Raw genomic sequence first — 24,228 nt, 5'->3', positions numbered from 1 at the left:
ACTATGAACCTGATGGATAAGAAGAAGTATGTGGTACATTACCGCAACCTGCAGTTCTACGTGCGACACGGAATGCGCGTAGAGAAGATCCACAGAGTCCTAAAATTCACGCAGGAACCCTGGATGCGCCCCTACATTGACTTTAACACGCAAAAGCGTACCGCAGCGAAAAATGACTTCGAGAAAAACCTCTTCAAACTGATGAACAACAGCGTGTTCGGAAAGACAATGGAGAACATCCGCAAGCGCGTAAGCGTAAAAATAGTCAGCACCAAAGAGGAAGCAGAAGCATACGTGTCACAGCCAGGCTTCGTTAGATACGTAGAAATGCTGAACTTCTACGTGATTCACATGAAAAGGGCAAACCTCTTACTAAACAAGCCCGTTTACACAGGCTTTACGGTGCTGGATCTATCGAAGCTGCTTATGTACGAGTTCTACTACGATAAGCTTAAGCCAAAGTACGGAGACCGCTGTCGCCTCCTATACACAGACACCGACTCCCTAATTCTAGAAGTGCAAACGGAAGACGTTTACAAAGACTGCCTCCCCGACATAGACGAGTACGACACCAGCGGTTACCCGAAGGAGCACTTCCTTTACTCTGCGAAGAATAAGAAGGTAATTGGGAAGATGAAAGACGAAATGTTAGGAAAACCCATAGTAGAGTACGTGGGTCTGAAACCAAAGATGTACGGCGTGCTAAAGTTAGACGGCGTAGAAAAGAAAGCTAAAGGCGTAAAAAAGTACGTGGTTAAGAAGGACATTACGCACGAGTCCTACCTCAACGTATTACGAACACGCAAGGAACAGCGGCATAAGATGAACAGCCTGCGCAGCTATGGTCATCAGATACATAACGTCACGCAGGAGAAGGTGTCACTGTCTGCATTTGACGGTAAGCGATGGATGTGTGATGACGGAGTGCATACGATAGCATTCGGACATCACACGATAAGCAGTTCTTCCATGACGAACCCACGTGTGGGGCCATCGTGAAGATAATACAAGATGGGCTGACCCTTCTTAGCTATTACGCTTCGGATCTGGTAAGTTTCCAAAGACCAATTAGGATCCGTAGCTCTTTTGGATCCTCCTTCTAATTCACCCGGTCCGTAGAGATATCGGACTGTGACATTACCTAATTTTTTTTCATGGGGGAAGACCGCCCTTGAACTTCTGACGTAGGACTTGTGTTCCACGTGTTTCTTTTTTATGGCATCCTTGGGTTTTATTCCCGTAGCCCTGGCCGCCTCGTTGTTCAAAGCCGCGATGACCTGGGGGAGCCGCTGAGTCCATTCCCTGTTGCGTTTGGAGGGATCTTCCAGCTCTTTCCAATACTGGTACCCAAAGAGACGCTCGGCCAAGGTCTTATTGAATCTTTCGGCGATGCTCTGACCCCTGTGGTACTCTGCTTCGGCTCTCCTAATCTTAGTGTCGTGGTCTTTCAGGGTTTTGGTAACCACGCCCATGAACTCTGTCCCCGCATCCACTTGCAGCAGCTTAGGCCATTTCAAGACGCGCTTATAAATCCTACCTAGGGCTTCTGCGACTTCCCCAGAATCCTTGCTGGTTATGGGTTCGGCGTCCTTATATCTGCTTGCGATATCAACTACGGTCAAAGCGTACCTATAGGTCTTTCTTCTCACCTTGTCGTGCGGTAAGAAAAGCAAATCCGCCTGATGAACTTCATTGGGGGCATTTACGGTAAAGCTGGGCCTGGGAATGTACTTCGGCACGGGAAGATAAACCTGCCAGAGGGTTTGTTTTTTCAACCAGTCCTTAGCCGTTTCATCTGATACCCTGGCCGCGGTCGCGAGTTTTTTGATAGCTGACGCTCCTCTCCAATAGCCTTCGGGCCCGTAGTAAATCCTCTTGAGTTTGTCCTCTACGCGACCCATTATATGAATTCCAAAACAAGATTGATCTTTCGCCCGTTGAAATCCACCGTCTTTCCGTCCACTTTAATGGTGATGTTTATGCTTTCTACCAAATGAGACAAGTCATAGCTTAAAGAAATGGGAGTGTATTCTACTGGGTCAAATGGATTACCTTTGGGCAGAAACTTGGACATAAGAGAAGACTTTTCTCCATCGTTGTAACTATTGACCAAGTCGCAATAGACTTCGTAAGAGGATGCGACTTTCCATTTCACAGGTATGGCTGTGTTGGTAATCGTCTTGCCTGAGGCACATAATAAAGATCCCAATGGGTCAGACTTTCCAAAAGTCATTGAATAGTTTGGCATATTGTGTTTGAGGGTCATTTCGTGCGGCAACCCCGTGGTGAGAGTATAACCGTGTTTTGCTAATTCCTTAGCAAGGGTGATTGGTGTGTAATGTCCATCGGGCAGCAATACGCCTTGATAATTGCCGCCGCCTTTATGCTCAGTGACCAAGGCATTGACTAAATTATACCAAGAATTGTACAAAGAGCAACTTATGAGCCGAACCTTATGGGCTTTGATGGGAGGATTCAAGTAAGTGGTAAAGTCATTCTTGTCGCTTTCCAAAAAGACGATCATATATTTCAGGAAACACAGTTTCCTTCGTTAGAGCAGATACGCCAAAGCTACGCCTCCTGCCAGCCCTGCGATTCCTACGAAGAACAGCTCACTATCTTTTTGTTTCTTAGAAGGCTGGTAGTAATTCTTGAACTGAGGCTTTCTTAACCCCGTTAATGCCGCGGGGTGCGCCTGCGCATAGAGCTTAAAGGCGTAGTCCGTGTTTTCGAAGTTCTTATCCGCCTGCATCTTGTCTTGGTAGTTCTTGTCCAACCAATCCCTGTAAGCTTGTCTTTTTTCATTCCAAGCCGCCACGTCTCGCTGATATTTCTCCAGCGCTAAATCATGCCTCTTCCTTTCGGCGGCTAAATCTCCGCTTTTGTCGCCTCTGACTAATCTATCCAAATACTGACCACCATAATTAGCTCCAGTGAATGCTAAAGCTGCAATAACTCCACCTGCGACCACGCTAGCCATTATATATTAGAAAATCACAGGGATTTTCACACCGTAGGTAGGTACTTTTCCTTCCGTAGGTAATCCTTTACCATGATAGCCCCGCCTACGGCAGCGGTCATCTTAGCAAAATTAGCGAAGCTCTTGCTTGGGTCTTCAGTAAAGTCTTCTTTGAGCACTTTCTTACCTACCCAACCAATACCCGCAACGATGGAAGTAATAATAGCTGCTTCTTCAACAGTTTTTAACAACGCGGTTGACATTATATTACAAAGCGAGAAGGTTATTACTCCATTTCAGGGATCTTACTTTTTCTAACAGCTGGTTCCACAGGTGCGTGCACGGGCGCGTGATATGTTGGTGGTTCTACCTTTTTCGTTGCCCACCATTGTAAGTAAAGGCTACCTGCTGCTATAGCAACTCCTAACGCGCCAATGACGTACCCAGGATTAATGAAGGATTCCTCTTCTTTTTCCTCCACCTTTTCTTCTTTTTTGGCTTTGTTCTTTTTATTCATCTCCGCGAGCTTCTTTCCGGCAGCGACTCTGCCCGGAGATTTAACCTTGGTAATCTTTTGCTCCTCTTGGGGCTGCTCTACCTTCGACTCTGGTTCACTCATTTATATCTAAGGACTTGAAGGACTTGATAAGTACTTGACTAAGTACTTAAGGACGACTTGGAAATAACCTGGGCGCGACCTGACCAAGTACTTAAGGACGACTTGACTAAGTACTTGAGGCAACTTGATCAGGTACCTCAGCAAGTGCTGCCTGGAAGACCTTTTCGACTTCTCTGTCCTTCTTGAAGTCCTTCCAAGACGTCGTAAGTTCCTTCAAATCGACGTGCTGAGCTATGTGAAGTGCCGCAGAGGCGACTGCCATTAACTTACCGCACTTCAAAGACAACCACCCGCAGGTTATCTTAAGTTCTTGAGCGATGACATAGTCCTCGCTTATGTCCTTCCGTAGTTGCTCCACGTCGTCTATGGGCAGCGCAAGTCCAAGCAATTTAGTCGCAAGTCGGATAGCGGAGTCTGCTACGGCGTCCGTGGTCTTACTTGCAAGGGCAGCCTCATACCTCTTATGGAACTTTTTAACTTCCTCTTCTGACAACTTATTAACCTGCTCATGGGTAAGTTCCTTGCCTATCATTTCTTTACACTTCCCCGAAGACACAAGGATGTTAAGTTGTTCCTTGAGGTTACTTTCATCTAACTGCGTGGGGACTTCTATCAACTGCTCAATGTCCATATACATTAGGAATCATAGATTCCAACCGTGTAGGGAAACCTCAAAGAGAAGATCATTTTGGAATGTTGGTGCGTCTTTAAATGCCGCATGTATTCGTGTAACTGTTCCTTGGATATCTCACCGCCGTAGTCGCTTAAGATGGTTTCCAGGTCTGACTTACTTGGAGTATAAAATACTACGAGAGAGCCTATGTTTTCCCTGAAGGGCTTAGAGACACTGGTAAGCTGCTGGGAAAGCAACCAAACGCTAATATTGTCGTGTCTGCCGCTGAAAGCAAGCTTAACGAGCTCGGAGGTGCGTCTTTTTACGTCGTCCCCGCAGGCGATGTCATCCAGTATGAGCAAGGTTTGCGTATCTTTAGGGAATTGTTTGTGCCAGAACTTAAGATGGCTGGATAACTCGTTAGGATCCAGTATGTCCACAAAGAAGTCGTCATCTTTCACTCCTATGCCCGTCCAGGTGCGGTTATTCACGTAGGTGGGGCATAATAGCACGATGTAGTCGAAGCGGTATCTAAAGGGTCCTAATAGCTGCTCCACGACGAACTGGGTCTTTCCGCAGCCGGTGGGTCCTACTATCAGAGCATTGCAGGGAATATGGTTCGGATCCATTATATATACGATGGACCCAGTGGACGCAGTAAGAAGGATTGCCGGCGACGCAAAAGATAAAAGAGACACCATAGAAATGCAAAGGGAAGAGATCGATCGGTTAAAAGAGCGCGTGCAGGAGTTGTACGATGAAATGTGCGGTCTGAAGCGCGCGGAAAGGTTTGGTGCCTTGTTGACGATGGCCGGTTGGGCAAAAGAAAGCGTGCAGGACTTTATGCGGTATCCCATATGAGGCTTAAATAACACTTAGTTATAATGAAGTGCAAGCAATGTGAAAGGGAGTTCAGCAGCAAGCAAAGATTGCAATATCACGTCGAAAGACGGGTATGCAGTAAGGAAGTAAACAACGTCACTGTTTGCGAAGACTGCGGCAAGCAGTTTAGCAGCGCGCAGGCGTTGGAGTACCATCGTAATAAAAGGGTTTGTTTAAAGAATGTATGCGTGCGCTGCGACGAGGACGTTACCGACGCCTGGCACCGACATAGATGCCTTGGTAATTACGATCTGCTGGGCGTAGCATGTGAGGAGCACGGTGACGTTGCCGCCCGATGTTGTCCGCAGGAAACCACAAAGGAGTTAACGCAAAGGAAGAAAGAAATAGACGAAACGTTTGCGGAGTTTGACCTCGTAGAAGGTGTAAGGTGGGAAGATAGGGAATATTGGGAGGCCAACTGTGAGCGCTGCGGCTGTCAAAGGAGCGGTCAACATATTTGGCAGTGTTTGTATGAGGGTCAAGGCGGCTTTAAAGAGTACTTAGATCGCTTTGATGCTTGGCATGCCAGTAACGAGATGGCAAGGAAAGCCCGTAGAAGTTAGGAAGGACCTAAAATAGTAAGATAGGGTTTGTGCAAAGAGTCTCAAATCCCATTCTTATTTTTCTTGTTGTTTGTTAAGTATCATCAACATTTAACAAAACAACAATAAAAATAAGGACCCTTTTTAAAGGAGGTTGCGCACTAAGAACAAATAAGGCATAGACCTCTTTTCGTGTCCCAAAAGACGTCGATTCATATTCCTAGGTAGTAAAGTATGACTTGTGCAAAGAGTCTCGAAATACGACTTTATTTTTCTTGTTGTTTGTTAAGTATCATCAACAAAACAACAAGAATAATAGGAACCCCTTTTTAAAGGTATATGCTAGCCTACGCAGCCGCCTTCTTAGGAGGCATTCTAATCACCCTTTCAATATATGGACTGTATTACGTGCGAACTGCCTGCCGACTGCATTACGCCCCCAAAACCGCGTAAAAAATACACCTGCCTTCATTGCGACAGGGTATTCTCCGAAGGATCCTTTGTGGGGCATTGGTGCTCCGCGAATCCTAAAGCGCAGCGGACTTTAGCAGACGCGCTTAACTACAAAGAGGAGATGGAGTGACTCTTCTTTCAATGTCAAACTTCCATCGGCCATTTACCTTACCATGGCTGCGTAAGTGGGTGAATTCCTCGCCCTGAATTACGTACCGCACGCAATCCGGCGCCCAAAGGGAATATTCCTTGCCTTCTAAGTCTTTGAGGACTAACCGTAAACGGTCGATGTCTTCGAAGACGACGTAATTTTTTATTTCGTATGCTTTACCGTGGACAAGATCACGCCAGTGAGTCAAGCTGAGCTTCATTATACCTATGGAATATCTTTAAATGCGTTTTCAAAGTGGCGTAGGACTTAAACCGCTTCACGCAGCCCCTACAGGGAATACGAATGCCATCCGCGTAACCTATTAAGGCACGGCAGATAATGTCGTAATCGTTGCTAACCATCGTTAGGTAATCATTTACGTCAAGCTGTGAGATTTTCTTAGATTGCTTCGCGGATAAGACGCCGTTTCCTTTTGGGGTTTTCAACTCAATACACAACCCGCGGTATTTCTTATGCGCATTTAGGATTAAAAGGTCGGGTTGACCGGCTTGGTAGCCTTTTCGCCAGCAGGTTATTCGCTTGCTGTCTGAATCTTGAAGTTCGCCAAGACCCGGCGCTATGATGAAATCGGGGTAAAACCTACGTGTGTAGTCGACGACCTTCGCGTGTAGGTCGGCTTCATTTTCGATCTTGAATACTAACTTGTTTGGGCCGCCAAACCGCCTTTCTATTGCATATTTACCCGTTTTCCTTAGCGCGGGTAGGACTTCCTCAAAGACCCAATCACGAAACTCCACAGCTTTGGGTAGTTTGGAGCTAAATATCAGTTCGTACAAACCAGGTTCGGATATAAACACGGCATTTGGTTGCGTAGTAAAGGAGCGGTGATTCGCAGCCCCTTGTAGATCAACCCATTTTTTCTGGTATTTCTCAGATACGTGTGCTCTAATTGCATCTCTAGGGCGCTCATAACCCAACGCCAAGGCCACCTCCTTTGCTTTGAAGTACAGTTTGTCGCCTTGCACTATGCATTGCAGTTTGGTGTCGTTGTTTTCAAATACGCGAAGCATATTATACGTAAGGAATATTTTAATTTTTCGTTCACTTCGTTCACGAAACTAGTAGGCGACGCTCTTTAGCTGATTCATTTCTACGCTCAGTTGCGCGTCAGACACGACGAAGACGTAGCAGTTTATCCTATCACCGTCGCCCGCGGAGGCATTCTTTGTGCGCTTGATCTCCAATGTTATGCCATCCTGCGTATTTACTAGACGTAAACCCTGATCATGTAGGTCTTCGTCGTTAATGGTGCGCATGTCAATCCATAACGCATATTTGTCCTTAAAGAATTCCTCAGGGCTAATTTGGTCGCCAAACTTGCGCATTGCCTCCCTGTACACGTCTGCGGGCTTTATCCCCTGGGAGTAAACCTTGTTTGGGACTCCGTTGATATTCACGCCGACGTTAGTAATGTTGGGGTTATGAAAGGCTTCGGAGTTGCGCTTGCCGGCTTCGTAGGGTTTGGCAAACACCAGCATTAGCCCCGTGAGACTTCTTCGGGGGAGGTTAATGCTTTGGTTAATAACCTCATCCGTCTTATCCAGGAAGCTAAACGTCTTGTACATTACTACGTGGTCGTAAAGGAATGCCTTTCCGGCACTATATTCCATACCGGCGCTACGGGCCAGCTCTTCGCTGTACACCGTTTCGTACTGTAGCTCTAAGTTGGTAATAGAGTATGGGGTTGTCGTGGTAAGTGCAGTGCTTAGCCCACCAATGATGTTATTAGCATCTGCTAAAGTTACTTCAAACTGTAGCTCGGATAACTGTCTTGGGTAATACACACCGTGATTCGTAATCACTTCAAAGTCCAACGGTATGACATACTTACTACCATAGGCTGTCTTTATTCGCTTTGCGTCTGCCACTGCGGTTTCTCCGCTGCCGTCAGTAGGTTGCGTTTTCGTAGGTGTGCGGACCTTACGTAGAATGACACTACCAATTCCTTGTTCTATCCTTTGCGCGCGGTCAAAGGCTGTCAACCATAAGTCTTTGTACGTGGTATACAGATCGTACCTATTTAAGTCCAGCAAGGATTCCCCGGCGAACTTTACGCGCATCTTAGAAACGATGTTGCGACCCACGTTGTTAACGATAATCCTTTCATCTGTGGGGCTTGACTGCACCGCTAGGTCAAACCTCAAAGCCAAGGTGCCAGGAACTAAGACTAGGTTATCCGTTAGGCGGGGCACGCCTACGTACAGGGTTTCCCCTGGCTTAGCGCTGCTGGGGGTAAAGGTGACCCGGTGAAAGGTGCGTTCTGCTTTCAGTCCGCCAACCTGCTTAGGTAATACGTTGGGATTTAACTTTGGGCTTATCATATATAATGGAAGTAGAAGGAACGGATCCAGACTTTGACCCCACCACTGAGGAAGGTCAGGCTGACATTAACGACGGTGACGAAGAACCGCTGCTTCCCACCCAACAAGTCGACGATTCCCTAAGGGATAGGATTGCAAAGGCCTTAAGACATCCCAAAGCACTCGAGTACACGTTTCCGCGTGAGCACATAGAGCTTCAAAACATGGGCGAGCCGGAAGCAGCCGCGCGGGAAACCGTAGAGTGGGCAAAGCAGGAGCTAGAGCTGCGCTACGACAACTTTGATGCTGACGACGTAAAGCTCACGGAAAAGGGAAACAAAGTCCTCATAAGCGTCCAAGACTTAAGATTTCCCGACAAAGACCGCTGGACAAAACCGCAAAACCTCTTTGATGAGGAGGGCAACGTTAGGGGTGACGTCTTGAGATTAAGAGGCTTTCAGCGTGCTACTAGAAGCCTGTTAGAAAGGCTGCACAACTTAACCGAAAGGACCAACGCGGAAAAACGTGCCGCGGATCTGCAAAGGGAGTTAAGAGAAAAAGATGTAGAATATGCAAAGCAAGGTCAGCTACTTGCCGATGCTGAAAAGAAGTCCGCCCATCAAGATGAAAGAATAAAAGAAATAGGAAATCAGGTGGATCAGGCCCTGCGCGAATTAGACAAAGCACGGGAGGACTTAGGAGAAGCCCAAAGCTCTGGCGCCTCAGTGGAAGCACTGCGGGAAACGTTGGAAGAAAGGGAGGAGGAATACAGGAAGCAAAACCAGCGGCTCGCCGACGCACATAGGAGGGAAGTCGAATTTAAGAATCAAGAAATAAGCGAGCTGGTAGACCAAAGAACCAAAATTCGTCGCGAAAGAAACCAAGCCCAAAGGGCTCTTAACCTTGCCCTGCAGGAGTTGGACTTAACAAGAGACGACGCTAAGGACCTACAAACTACCATAGCTGGCTCTTTGGTGGAAAGGCGGCGGTTAATGGCTGAAATCAATACTAAGGAGGAACAAATCCGGCAAAGAGATCAGGCTATTGAAGACCTGGAAAAGAACATATCCGAAAAGCAGGAAATAATCAATGACCAGGCGCGCCCCGAAGAGGAAAGGGAGGCTGCCCAAAAGGAAGTAGAAACCCTTCAGGAGAGAGTTGCGGAATTACAGGCGCAAAAGGACAACCTGGAAAAAGAGCTCGGGCTTACCACCAAGGAAAAGGTAAAAAGAACCCTTTTGAAGTATGGCGTTCCACTGGCATTTGCGGTCGCTATTAGCACCGTAGTAGGAGTTATCCTATCCGCGCTTAAGGCTACGGGCGCGGGCGTAAAAAAATTAGGCAGTGGACTAGCGGACTTGGGAAAAAAGATGGCAGCCGGTCTTCCTGGGCTGCTGGGTAGCGTTCTTGGCCTGGCACTTAGGGCCGGCGGAGAACTGCTAAAGTTTGTGGGGAATAACATTTGGATATTAGTCGTAGCTATTGGAGTGGTACTCCTGAAGAAGATGAAGGGTTGATCTTATCCTCGTGTATTACTGGGGGCTTATCGTCGTCGGGTACCCGAGGTGTTCTCGACTGGGGATAAGTAAAGATAGTATTCGCGCCGCCTTGGTAATTTGGCACCAGGGGTAGGGCAGTCATAGTAGAAATGGGTTTATGGCACCAGGCAGCATTAGGGGAACTAGAACCAAGGCCATTTATTCGAAGGTAGGCAACGTCATTGGGAAGAACCTGAAGCTTCGCATACTGGCAATTAGCTATCATATGAAAAGTTATCGACGTTATGTCCTCTGAGCTTTGCGGTGGGGGCTCCGACGAGAAATGGACTGGGTTCCTATTGTTATCTTTTTTTCTGTAAGGCAGTAATGGATGGTTATTCTCATCAACGATCCTAAACCCAGCATTGCACGAATACCCCGTGTTAATGCTAATAGTACACACGATCAATCCCAGGCCCCCAACCTTCGCCCACAATCCCGTGTCATACCAATGCTGTTCTAAGTATTCCTTCTCCTCCAAATAATGAAGAAACCAATCTTCCTTTGCGTGTGGATTCATATATTTCAGGGAATAAATTCCCTTCTAAAGACTAATCGCCGTTAAAGTGCTAATGGTCTTGTGATTATAGGCTGTATCTCTCTGATTTTCTATACTATTTATGCAAACGCTCCCGGTGTCATCTACGCGCATTTGCAGCTTTACCTTCCCATGGCAATCGGCGACCATGTGGAAAGTCCAAACCGATAGATTTTCGGCACTGCTGGGGTTGGGCTCTACGGAGAAATGCGCAGGCTCCCTGTTGTTTGTCTTATTTCTCATAGGCTGCAGTACGCCATTCTCATCCAGGAACCTAAAGCCCACGTTGGCGTGACTACTCGTACCAATGCAAATACTACAAAGGATTAACTTCTTTCCTGAGTAGTTCAAATTCACGGACATGCCCGTGACATCAACCCAAGACGCCTGGGTGTATTTTTTCTCGCCTGTGTAAGTCGTATAAACACAATCCACTCCAGCTACGTAGGGGTTGTTCATCGCCATATATAATAGCTCAGACCAACGCCTGCAGCTGCTAAGCCGGCTTTTAGTAAGTTATGGTCATATTCCTCAGGTATCGCAGGCATAACCTTCTTTGATGGTTTCTCAACTACGGGTAGCTTCGTTTCGTGTGACTTTTTTGGCTTCTCTACGAAGTGAGGAATGTTCCTAAGAGTGTCAGAGTTCACGTCGTTCACCCCAAACTTCATATCCTTAGTAGCTCGTTGAAGTTTGTTGTTGTATCCTACTACAGAACCAGTATTTATAGATAAATTACTAGGCATTAACCAACAACCCGGGGCTACTGCATAGTCCAACCTTGCCTTAGAATTTTGTATAGCTAGTTGGTAACGCTGTACGCCCTTGCTAATGTCGCCCTCCAAGATCGAACTTTCGAATAAGATCAAGGCTTCGGCTCGCGTCTCTTCTGCGGCGCCGGTATTTCCAATTATGCTAGATCGGGTATTTACCTGAGCTCCAAGGATAGAATACACGTAAGCTTCTATGCTGCGGTTCAAACGGGCAAGGCCGGCTCTAGTTAGTCCTTTACCTTCTGGGGGTATGAAATTAAAGTATTGCTTCGTTTGCTCGTCGTTGGTAATCTTAATAATCAGTGGATTGGCCCCTGCATACTTACCACCCTCGTCTTTGAACAGAGGTCCGTCTCTAACTTCCTTAGTGGTCTTAGCATTTGGTTCAAAGAAGGTGCTACTGTCGTGAGTTTCTTTGTGATACCCAGTGTTCCATCGTAGATTCAACGCATGAACTTCTTTATCGCTTAGCACATGTCCACCAATCCCCCAATAAGCCCAAATATGCCCCAAGCCATTGTTAGCACCGGTAGTGCATCTAAAGTCTTTTCCCACAACTCCAAACTCCTTACAAAGCCTGTCATAGGTTGGAACGTCGTATTTGTTATCTCTAGGATAAAACGCAGCATCTCCCGGCAGCGCAATAACACCCATTTCATGTAGTATTCTTCTAACCGTGAAGTGGAAGTGAAACATGAATATTGAATTCTTCATCAAGTTTGCACTTACACCGCAGCCGCTAGTGGCACACCAAACCGCAAAGTTTAGTTGCTGCGGCCAATAACGCATGTTAGGACCACTTAACCATTCATGAGATTCCTTAGCGGTGGTATGATTAATGGGCACGTTTTTGAAGATATCTCGCACCTTTAACGGAAAGGAATGGTTGTTAGAGATCCGCATGTTCAATGTCAAATCCAAACTTGGATGTTCATCAAATGAAACCGCGGGTATCGGATAAGTACCGGTACCAAGCAATAATTCCTTTGACCAACTAGGTTTAGGTTCGACATGCAAGGGCTTATGTTCGATATAACCAGAATTCTTCAGTTGATTGTCTATCTGATCGACCAGCGTAGGTTTCAAATCCTCGTTGCTGTACATCCTAGAGCCGTTATAGTAAATCCCATCGGGTCTCCTTTCGAACTTACTAGGGTCTGCATGCGGAAACATCTTCCTAAAGGCCCTCCAGTTCCAGTAATCCCGGTTGTCGTGATGTGGCTGCTCCTCAATATCATTCCCAAAAGCGTCGTACATTAGTATATATAATGGATGTTATACCATCAGCACCTCAGTTGTACCCAGATGTTCCCTATACTACACCTAACGAACTAAACGCCGAAAACTTTCGTCTGAATAAAGCGAACTTAATCCTGGCTTACTTGGAAGGGCAGGCAAAACACTATGAAAAAGTTAGAAAAAAGTACGTTAGAGCCCGGAGTACGCTACATAAGATTGCGATAACTTCAGGATCCATATCTGTTGTGTTAACGGGCTCTGGCGTTGCTACTTCGCTTACTGGGCCGGGAATAATCGTTGGAGTTCCTTTGGCCGGCGTTGGGGCAGCTTGTGGTATCATTTCGGCTGTTGCTACGGGCATTATGAAAAAGCTATCCACGAAAATATCCAAGCATGACACGACAATAGCTCTATCTAGGGCTAAAGTAAATACTATTACCGATCTTGTCTCAAAGGCTTTGCGTGACAGAAAGATAGACGACGTAGAATTCTCGCTTATTCTGGCCGAAGAAGACAAATACGAGAAATTAAAGACGGACATAAGGAATAAAAAAACAGTCGTAAAAGATCTTTCCGAGGAATCTCGCAAAAAGATCTATCAAGAAGCGAAAGAAGAGCTTCAAAGAAAGCTTGCTCAGTAAACATCTGCTTCGAAAAGAGCGTGACAGGATTCTATTTACATATCGAACGTCAGTCTAGAAAATATGCAGATTAAATATAATAATTTTCACATACATAAGCGTCCAGATGTGTCTGGCGTTCGCTCGTGATCGTGGACTTTGGAGCTGGGAAGGCCTAAAGTCCCGAGTTCGAGCCTCGCTGTAGACGCATTTGGACCGGTTGCTGTGAGTGAAAAAAAAAGCCTCCCCCACTCACAGCAACCGTGGGGGGAGGGGTGGAAAGTGCGATTCAACCCCGCGATGGGGGTTTCGCGATTGGAAAAGTCAGGGGGTGTCTCGGGACGCTGTCCGGAGTTCACCCTCTGGTGGGTCGTAAGAAAGATATATGTGTATGTACTAGAGGGCCTCTGGCGCGGGATGAAATAAGCCCCGTAAGCCCAAAATGCAAAAAACCCCACTGGGGATAGCTTGGTGTTCTGCGCGATGCATTCCCCAGTGGGGTTTCTGGCAAAATAAACGCCAGTTTTGCATTTTTATTTTCTCGGAATCCATCCTAACAGGGGGTGGTTGGGGTCTATTTTGTAAAATATTTCGTAAATTACGTCAGGGTAATAAGGAATATCCTTATTCAGCCGACAAAACATCCACTCGGCTTTTGTCATATCAGAAACCTCAGGAATAGACTTACCGGTAATTTCAGACAAAAGATAGGGAATAGCTTTGTAATATTTCCCTAGCTTTAATTTTTTCAACGTTTTCCGTAGACTTTGTGGGGTTGGCTCTTCTAAATGGTCTATGATTTTCTTCTTTACTTCGTCGCTTAAATATACCGGATGTAAACCTTGGATATGACTCATCCAGTCCCTGAAGTATTTTATTCTCTTATATGGCGTTTTCTTACGACCTCCATTGGCGTAATACTGCTCTCTGGTAGCATTTGGTACGGCATTACGAATATTTTTACCACATTCGTAACACTGCGCTGACGTGTCGTCTTCTATTTGCATTTTTTTACCACAACAAACATACTTATTTGGTTTAGTAGGCACAAACTTGGGTTTCAAACACTTTACACAGAAGTCATAAACGAACTCTTTACATCCTTCGCACTCCATATATAGACTAACATATTTAAGTGCGCCGTTGCCCTCAACCACACTTGGAGTGGGGGTCGTCCGTAGGTGGATTTTTGACACGGGTCTTGCCCCGTGTTGAGATTGCGCTGGAACCCCCATTCCCTATACTACTTGCTCAGAAGGGGTAAGACTAACTGGTAAAAGATCAGTGCAAGTCCATCAACAGTTATCAAGCAGTTGAAATATGTGTAAATGTATCTACATATAGTCCTTGCCGGTCTCAGCATTATAGCTTTCGAGGTGAATTACTTTATTGAAATAAGTATATACTACAGATTTCAATAGGTTATGCGAACTCGATAGTTGCACGCCGGCTGAAACTTGGCTTTTCGCTATCGTCATTCAAGAATAATCAGTAAGTATCTTGTATGATATGTTTCAAAATAGCAGTACCCCCCGCCCTTGCTTACCTCTGCATGACGCACGTACGCACACACCAGATTTTCACCTTCGAATTTGATGAAATTATATTTTTTTCGGAGTCTGCTCTACACGATTCCACATCCCTTATTTGTATAGGAGGAGAGAAAAAAACTTTACCAGGTTTTTAACCCTTGTAAATGACGATAGGCCTTTCTCCGGATGAGTAGACTAAACAGTGTATATTCTGCTCTTTTTAGGGTCGTTATCAAAGAAAACATCTATCATTCATGTTCATTGGGTATGTTAAATATTGGAAATCAGGATAATATATAATCAATCAAAATAGCAAATGTTTAATTCCTGCATATGATTTAACTCTGTGTTGGCCTTTTCAAAAATGAGTGGGGGAATGAGTCGAGTATCGCCTCGCAAGGGCTGATGGGATTGTTACTGGAAACGTGTGTGTATATGTGTGACATAAGACAGGACAAATACATTCCTCAATAGGTTTTAGTAGCTTTACTCCTGGAATATCCTCTTCATTCAGTGAAGAAATTTTATTTTTTAGTTAAAACATGCTTGCCATCCTGCTATTAAGCTTTAGCGAATAAGTACACTAACAATCCCAGAAATCCAAGGACCAATTAATGTTTGGCTACTTTGACGAACCGGCTAATTTCTCAAGGCTGTAATTTCTAGCACAGCCGTCCATACGACACGTCAACAATCTCTAATGAACACTCTTGTATCATTAAACCCGTCGGGGCGTAAGGTAACCTAGGACATTGGAAAAGTCTTGTTTTATTTCCCCAAGAATACAAAAAACAAAAAACAAAATTCTAGTAACAATAAAGTCAAACCCTTCTTAAAAGTATCGTGGATGCAAAGCTAACATAAAAATATAAACGAAAGAAATCAATCAACTTTTTCACGATGGAATTTGTGGCATTTCCTTTGTATTTCAATGTTAGCCTCACATTCAAGGTATTTTTAAGGAGGCTCCATTTAATATTGAGTATCCATTTTATATGTCTGACACGTTTTCCTCTTAAATAAATGTCTTAGAGCCGTCGTTGTCATATTATTATTATTATTATTATTATTTTATTATTTATTTTTAGTGTATGTTCTAAAGTTGAGCACAAACTTAGTCCAAACATTCTTTTATTGTTTTAAACAACCTTAAAAATACTTTTAAATATTTTCTCCTCTAATGAAACAAATCAATTTTAAACTCACGTTTTACAATAATTAAAGTATATTATTCAAAATAAAAGCCAATCATTTTATATTTAACTATATTAAATTATTATTAATATAACTCTCTTAGCTTAGGCGTATATTTGTTACCTATCTCCGACCATGGGTGTCATTCCCTAGAGTATCATTACTTTGTTTAACGGTTGCGCATGAGAAGACACTTGTATAAGGATCATACGACTCAAAGAATCTTTTTGTCTAGGGAATGCAATTATGCAAGTGGTCTGAAATGGGAAAACATTACTCCAAGTTAAAGATATCTAATTCCTACTTTTTCCCAACTAATTAAACACTGCATGTTGAATCGTTTTCTTATCTGAAGTCAATCATATACTGACCAGAAGAGATAACTAGCTAAAAACTAGTGTGTGCTGCGTTGGTATTTCTAATGAAACAGTAATGATAAAAGGGTAAATGTTACACCGTGAAAAGATGAAAAAACTTACTGACGTTTCGGACGCTAGTCCTTCCTCTTTTACTCCGACGAAGGGCTAAGGTCCGAAACGTCAGTAAGTTTTTTCATCTTTTCACGTGGTAAAATTTACCCTTTTATCATAACATATACTTACCAGCTAGCCTTTTCTTACCGATCATTTCAACATTGGTATATAAAAATATGAGTTATAGTTACATATATGTATATATATATATGATGAAGATCGATGCACTTAGCTAGTATGATATCAAAACTGATGATACAATTCATTTGGTTACGTAATCATTTCTGCAGGAGTTTTAAACTCATTTTACGTCAAAAACAAAGAAATTGTTCATTACAAATATGTTATTTTTAGTTTATCATTTCCTCTTCGATTTTTGAAATTCTTTGCAAAAAACAGATGAAAAACCTGACAAGTTACCATAGCATTATGATTCAGTAGAGTTTGATAACCGTGTTTCCATGGTTACTGGTAGTATTTTTGTAATGTTTGTTCTCCAAGAAGACCACACCTCCCTATTGACGCAGAATGTGAGATCGGTTCAAAAGCACTTGTTTCGGAGCTCATCTTAACAACAGACGTGTGCGGGGAGGCGTTTGCAGACTGTCTAGAGTACGATAGGCTATTGATAGTAGGCGAGGTGACCAAGTAGGAACGATGTGGGACGTTATACGGATGGTGCGCCGTGACAACAGCAGGGACATATCCTGGGTATGTGGGATAAGCCACCGCCTGGCACTGAGTATAACCATGTGCCAGTGCGCTGTACTCCGGAAGACACGCTGCTGACATGGTTGGTGATTGAGAAGGAATAGATGCTTGCTGTGGAATTAGAAAAGGGAAGTGGTTTCGTAGTTCATCATAGCTATGCATCATTGATCTGCTGCTGTCTTTGATCTTCATCATGTTAAAGTCTTGATCTAATCCTCTGGAAAATGAAAAAGAAAGAGACTTATAAGAAAAAAAACGTTGCTTCATAATTCTCTTGCTTGCATTTATGATTGTATGGAGGTAGATAAATGTGCACATTACGACACCCAGGATAAGTCAGTCATTGCGAGATAATTCCCTAATTACTTTTTTGATTCAAATTTCGCCCATTTTTCACACTAATCTATTCTAGTTTAACGTTACCAAGTTCAAACAGTTCAGTTGTTTTAAATTCCATCAAATTCTAGAGCTAAATTTGGCACAAATAATTTTGAAAAATAGAAACAAGCTTCATTATGTCATACTGCTAATTTTGATCAGAGTGAAAATATTGATCGTGGGCGGTGCGCTCCGAATGCGGGTCTGAGTTCCCAACATGCATGTCCAAAACTATAAAGCAAGTTTTCTTTCACACTTGCAAGCAACAAAAAGCCCCATGACATGACATAAAATATATCATGTTGTCAAAGGAAAAAATCAACTAAAAGCGAGTGTTCTGATCAAGTGATAATAATAACTATAATTAACAATCCATGCAAGCTTTTGTATATTATGCCTGCCACGTACCATCGAATCGGTTCTCGCATATATTCCTTTGTTTCGCTTACTGTTTGTTAATTCGTTTTCTCGCGGGCAACTAAAAAAATATCAAAATTTTCAGGATTGATGGTTTATTGATTGAATCTGGAATGGAAGAACCATAGGAAACAACAACCCACTCAAATACAGGAATGAGTATTTTTTGGCTTCAAATTAAATGATTCATGTTTGCAATTTTTTTTCTTTTTTTTTTTTTTTTTTTTTTTTTTTTTTACAAACCTTACTCACAAATTTTATGTTTACGTTGCATGATTTTAGCATCAATAAATTAAATATTAAGAGAAAAAAACGTATATATAGAGAGAAGTTTGTTATGGTTAAATTGGTTAAATGATTTAAATTTAAATGTGGTTTTTAGTGCGGCATATTTGTATTTGTGTGGGTCTTATCACAAAGGAATTGATTATTTGCACTTTATAGAATATCCAACACTCCTTAGTCTTGCTTTATATTTGTTCTCTTAAACTTCTCACTCACTTCACGAAAACTCACGTTGCATTTGCAACACTAAACTACAGTTATACTTCCTTGAAAACAAGCAACTCCGTAGTGTATTATTGTCTTTTAGTAGCCTAGATCCTTAGGCAAGCACCTCTGTTAGGTGAGCTCTCGTCATTGCAGGTGTGTCAACAGAAATCAAAGTTTGAACACAATGCAAACATCAGAGGTTTTTCCATGTGCTTCAGCAAATGAACACCACAACGATTGAGCCAAATCTATTGACTTGTTGTCAAATAGCTGGCTATCTTGGTTTCAGTGGCGTTTACCCAGCCTAGATGGTCGATATGAAATTTGATCTTATTCTCAATCATAAAAGGCTAAATTACTGCTATGCATTTTAAAGCAATCGATGTGTGGGCTTGAAACTCCAAAGATTTACTAATGATACTTTTAATGATATATAACTGGTACTGAGTATGTTTAGAATATGACCCAATCTCGAGGTTTTCCAAAGAAATTATCCTGAAAATCCATCATAATCATCCCCAAGAAAGCTATTATTCGCGACCTTCAATGACACTGGTAGTTGAGGACATTCATGGTCACTACTGTAATCACTATAGAAACCCAACTTTCACATAATTCACCATTAGAAAACAGCACACTGATTCAATCACTTTCTTAACAATAGCAGTTTGTATTAAAGAGATTTGAGACTGCAATTTGTTGAATAAATAAACAACTAGAGAATATGAAAACTAGTAGAAATTAATGATTTAATTTTTTTTTTTTTTAATATGGAGAATAAATTTAAGATATTATTTTGGAACTTCTGGCTTGGCAAAAATAGCAATTAAAAGGTTCAATTAATATCCATTATTGCATATGTATGGCTTCAATCGGTGTGTCTGTTACTAGAGACTATGTATGTTAGGTCTAAACGAAAACTCGATGACAAATTCTTGCCGATACAAATGCTGTAAACATTTTTGATTTCGACGATTAATTTGTTTTTGCATTAGAAATTGCTGGAAATCCGTACATTTTTCGATACTTCTAATGATAACAAGTATTCGATGCTTAATCTTTAAGATCTGTGAATTAGCCGTGCCCTGACGTTGATCAGCCCAGAGGTTCTTTCAAGGGACTGATGAAATTTAAGGTTTTTTTTCTGCCCTCTTTGATCAAAAAGAAAACCAGCTTTAGCCTGTGATAAATGCAGGTTGACAATTAATGAATGACTAAATGTAGTGAATTAGCAAAAAATGCGCAATGAATAATTTTTGTTTAACATGTTGAACAAATTCAAACGACTTTCACATCTCTCACTCTCACTTCATGTTGATCATATTATATTTTGCTTCTGAAAATAATAGACTTTCACATCTCTCACTCTCACTTCATGTTGATCATATTATATTTTGCTTCTGAAAATAATAGTTTAGTTTACAGAAGAGAAAACTTAGTTTCTATTTAAAAACTAATATCTCAATTCCAGGATCGGAATAAGATTTCAACTTAAGACCTTTGCACTTAAATCTTTAAAACACTTTAGTGATAAGTCAATAGGCATTAGATTGAATAGCAATTGAACTCAAATACTGAAGATTCCTATCAGTTTGAGTGTATTAGATGGATATCGTGCATCGGGTCGGTTGGCTTGGGACTCGAACGCGCGCGCACGGGTCGGGCAAAAAAATGGTAACTTCAAACCTCTTTTTTAAACGAAAAAATCTATTCAAACTAAATCTGAAAAATTGCAAAAGAGATAAAGGAAATAATTACAATATTAACTATCAATTAAATCAGATAGTAATGTAAATTTGAATTGAGGGATTTTTTCTTTTCTTTTCTTTTTTCTCCCTTATGAAAATCAATACACGAGTTGAGTATTGTGTACAAAGTGTTTTTTTCACTGGATGATTGTCGCCACTGGTCAGTTCCTCTAGAAACTAAACGTGGTGGGTACGAAAAGCAAAACAATCATAGAGATAAGAGTGTCGTCTCAACAGTTACTTATGAAACCTCTTTTTTACTCTTCGATTTACTGAGATAAACAATTTACGAGATCCGTCGACAACAGTGTAGCAATAAAACTAGATTTCCTTGAAAAATTCAAATCGTGGATATTAATAAAAATTTAAAAACGACAGCAGACCAAACTGTTAGGGATAAACAAATAATAAAATGTATCTTCTTAAAAGCTTCGAAAATGTTTCTTCCCATGTCTTCAACTTTCCTTTTGTGTGTGGTTTTTTTTATTTTTTATTTTATTTTATTTTTTTAAATATATATATTTATAATTCATTTATTTACTCTCAGTGAATTATTTCCGAGGGAAAATATGAGTCTTCTTTGATTTTTGTGGAAAAATAAAATCTTAATTTTTCGTCTACAATTCTCAGCTGAGCAAGTGAATTTGTCTAGCAATAAAGAGGTCGTTCATTGGCGGCGAAGCTTGGGGTAATCCATTCCCAAATCAGCCTGCCCAATTAATTTCTCATTATGAAAGGACACGGGCTGGTTTTAGGTTACCGCCATCGTTTTCGCAGCTGCACAAGAATCGATTGAAGTGTTCAAGTGGTTGGTCATCCACTATTAAAGATGCTAAATGGCTAGAAACACGGGCTAAAAATGTTTTAGTCCTTACTAAGGTTACCAAGCAACGAGTCTTTCTTACTGTTTTTTCTTTCTTAAAAAATGGTTTATCTTTGCTAGCAAATGCAAATCCGCAAGAACGATTATAGTATCGTTCTCTAATCGCATTCTACAGTGCTCGTTCAGTGCGACTTTAAGGGCAAAAAAAAAATCAAAATTCGTTAGGGCTAATTTAAACAAAACCTTAAACGTTAAGATTTAATTTCACTTTGATTGGCTTGTGTCATTTGAATAAGCTTTGGTTTGAATCATTTAATGATCCTTTAATGATCCGACACGCAATAAACCTAACCGAGTGTTTGAATGATGTGAGGTATAGTTTTACGGATGAGGCGAGTAGACTCAATATATAAGACGGCAGAGATCGCTCAAAATCCTTCCTCGAAAGAGTTATTTATCGATGAGTAGGCTAAGAAAACATTGGTAAAAAGTTTCCTTTCACTACGTTGAAATTTTTGAAACGTCACTGTTATGTATTTAATCAAGACATGTTTAACCTTTGAAGTATCACTTGAAAACACAAAAAACACAGAATTTATATTCAAGAAAAAAGAAAACAACCCCAAGAAAACATTAGTCCATTTAGTAAAAAAATCCGCTCCGCAACTGTACTTAGATTTGTACTGAATATATTTATGTAAGATCTAGTTTAGGGTTTGCTGGTGTTTTAACGATATTTATTGCACTTGTTCGCGATTATCTCTTAGCGCCGGGAAAGCGGGCGCAAGTGTGCAAACAACAACTTATAAACGATACACTAGCGGTTTTGGATTTACATACCTTTTTCTCATTTCTGCAGCACGTACTCTTTGTCTCTTGTTTTTAAACCAGTTGCTGACTTGAGTCACAGTCAAGTCGGTCATTTTTGCCAGTTCGTACTTTTCTCTGGGGGTGGGGTAGGGATTCTCGGTGTAGGCTTTGTTAAGAATACTGCGGGATTTTTCCTTGAAGCAATAAGTGGTCTCTTCTCCATCCCAGATCGTTCTCGGGAGTGGATGCTTTCTTCGTACACGGTACTTGCCAACAGCTCCCAGGGGGCGTCCACGCTGCCTCTCAGCTTCAATATAGTGCGCTGTTCTCCACAAACACTGCAGCTTCTCGTGCGTCGATTTGGAAAACCTATGGCTCTCCAAAATCGAGTAGAGCTCTTTGAAGTTGCTTTGGTGGAAAGCGACTACGGCCTTGGCAACTTGGATGGTCTCGCACTGTTGGATTTCTTCAGAGTCTTTTGGCAATGACCAAAGAAACCTTGCCAACCTGTCATTCTCTCCGCTGTTCTGAAGGAATTCACAGACTGAAATAACTTGTTCCATCGAAAAGGGGCACGGAAGCATAATGGCAGTCGTCTTAAGTACTTGATAAACTCGTCTGACTAAACGCAATTAGTCCAAATGGGTGATTGTCACAGATACCGTTGTTCAGCGCCTGCTGGTCAGACCCAAGTGATAACGTCGCTTTTTTTGCTACACTTTAATAGGTTACCGGTAGGCTGTCCGTCCTCTTTGTGTGGCTTGTGAATTCAGCACCGTCCCACCGCTGACCAGGCAATATTTCTTGTCTAAACATTTGCCACCTTTGCAATGATGCTGCCCAAGTCATGAACAGAACAAAACAGCTTTTAGTGTACTTGTCAAAAACACATTACTACAAGGTACTGGTTCAATTAGTCGGTCATTAGCATGAAACTGAAGCGGGCTAACATGTTTGTTTTAGAATCTACAATTGGCCATTGGATTTGGGAGGCTAAATACGGTGTCTGTGGCCTGAACAAATACTTCTTAAGGCGCTCGATTGTGTAAGGATATTGAAACCTCGTTCTGATTGGTAAGACTTGAACATACTTTTTTAATCCACAAATGCATGGAAAACGTCCCCTAGATTCATAGTAAATTATCCTTGAAGTTTAACTGCAAATCTATTGTTAATAAACTACAGGAGAAGGATGCGTCTCCCACTGTCAGCCATAGACTGCTACTGTGTCAAGAGAGAATGTTAAGTGCGTATTCTGTGTCTGCTAACACGAGAAAAATATGTTGCAAAACTGACGGCTTCATTATCGAATTCTTTATCAACAAAGTTTAGAGGCAGTCACTTTACCTAGCAACTAGCTATCGACTCGAGGCCCGATTAAAGTAATAAGGAAAGCCCAGTAAACTATCTGGGTGGTTTTTACATTTCAGCTTGTCTGGCTCGGTTTACTTCTGCTGGTTCGCTTGTCAGTATTTTATAAGCTTCTGTTTTGTCTTCGTCTCATCCTTCAACTTCAAATTTTAAGCTTAGATTAACCGCAATTTTTTTCAAATATTTGAATTTACTATTTGCCACGCATTTGGAAGCGGTGTACTTAAGTTCCCTATCTCAGGAACAGCATTACAAAAATGCTTATAGCAGATTGCAGCTTGAATGCCATCAATGGACACGCATTAATGTACGTGTGCGATTCAAACCTAGTCATTTTATTTTATTTTCAATAAACAAATCTCAACTCAAGTCTCACAAACTGTCTAGTTAATGTAGCCCGTTGCCGATCCAAAACACGCCCCGTTGTTGTTTTTACCGTCGAATTGCTTCTTTAATTTTACGTTGCAGCTGTATTTACAAGAAAATCGGCCAATTAGTACTTGGAAATTGGACGAAGGGCATGACAGCTCCATGAGGGGCAACAATAGACCGTTTGAATTGGGGTCGGCCTGGCACATCTGCTGGGAAAGTCAACAGACACTGTTTTGAAAGAACCGTTCATCTCAGGCCCCAAGCACCATTATAACAAGAAAGTCAAGAAACAGCCCTTTACTCTTTTACACGATGAACAAACTAATGCAGGAAGAGATCGTAACCTATGTATATAACACATAAAACTATGCTTAAATGATACGCGATTGTGACCTTGAAAGATCCAAGTGATTAGGATTTTTCAGCAATCGCTTTAGCAAACATTCAGTTTTAAACAAACCGAATTATTTGCATTTGTTTGTAAACGCGAAAATGAGTTTTCCTCTGTGCTATTCAATGAATAACCTGCAAAAGAATTCAAGATTGCTTTCAAGAACACATCAACTGATACACTGGGATAATCGGTCATATAATCTGGCTTTAGTTCTGATTTCTACGCCATTTTTTCCTTCTGTTGTCACTTAGCGGGTTATGGCCTA

The 24,228-nt window shown here is 42.1% G+C and overlaps 1 protein-coding gene across 2 annotated transcripts; it reads right to left on the bottom strand.

Annotated features, from left to right (window-relative positions):
* Positions 1–15,894: 15,894 nt before the first annotated feature.
* Positions 15,895–23,519, bottom strand: LOC116306488 (homeobox protein six1b). 2 transcript variants are annotated; one of them, XM_031716560.2, is made up of 3 exons: positions 21,857–23,519; positions 17,945–18,014; positions 17,210–17,375 (listed from the first exon to the last, which is right to left on the bottom strand). In XM_031716560.2, the coding sequence occupies exons 1-3, from the start codon at positions 22,408–22,410 to the stop codon at positions 17,355–17,357; spliced, it is 645 nt and encodes a 214-aa protein (XP_031572420.1). In that variant the 5' UTR covers positions 22,411–23,519; the 3' UTR covers positions 17,210–17,354. The 2 variants fall into 2 exon arrangements, with proteins under 2 accessions (XP_031572419.1, XP_031572420.1); XM_031716559.2 differs by lacking the exon at positions 17,945–18,014 and having other exon boundaries at positions 15,895–17,375.
* Between the last annotated feature and the right edge of the window lie 709 nt (positions 23,520–24,228).

The sequence above is a fragment of the Actinia tenebrosa genome, unplaced genomic scaffold, assembly GCF_029948245.1.
Source record: "Actinia tenebrosa isolate PJP-AT-01 unplaced genomic scaffold, QUT_ActTen_1.0 PGA_scaffold4__44_contigs__length_22323623, whole genome shotgun sequence".
Classification (NCBI taxonomy): domain Eukaryota; kingdom Metazoa; phylum Cnidaria; class Anthozoa; order Actiniaria; family Actiniidae; genus Actinia; species Actinia tenebrosa.
Note: the sequence above shows the minus strand (reverse complement) of the source record. Positions and strands in the feature narration are given on the sequence as shown.

Excerpts from the sequence above, each read along its gene's own strand:
- LOC116306488 (XM_031716559.2), bottom strand. The coding sequence starts at position 22,410 with ATGCTTCCGTGCCCCTTTTCGATGGAACAAGTTATTTCAGTCTGTGAA. Across the intron at positions 17,376-21,856 it reads GCTGCAGAAATGAGAAAAAG|AGGATTAGATCAAGACTTTA; the intron begins GTATGTAAATCC and ends TTCATTTTCCAG.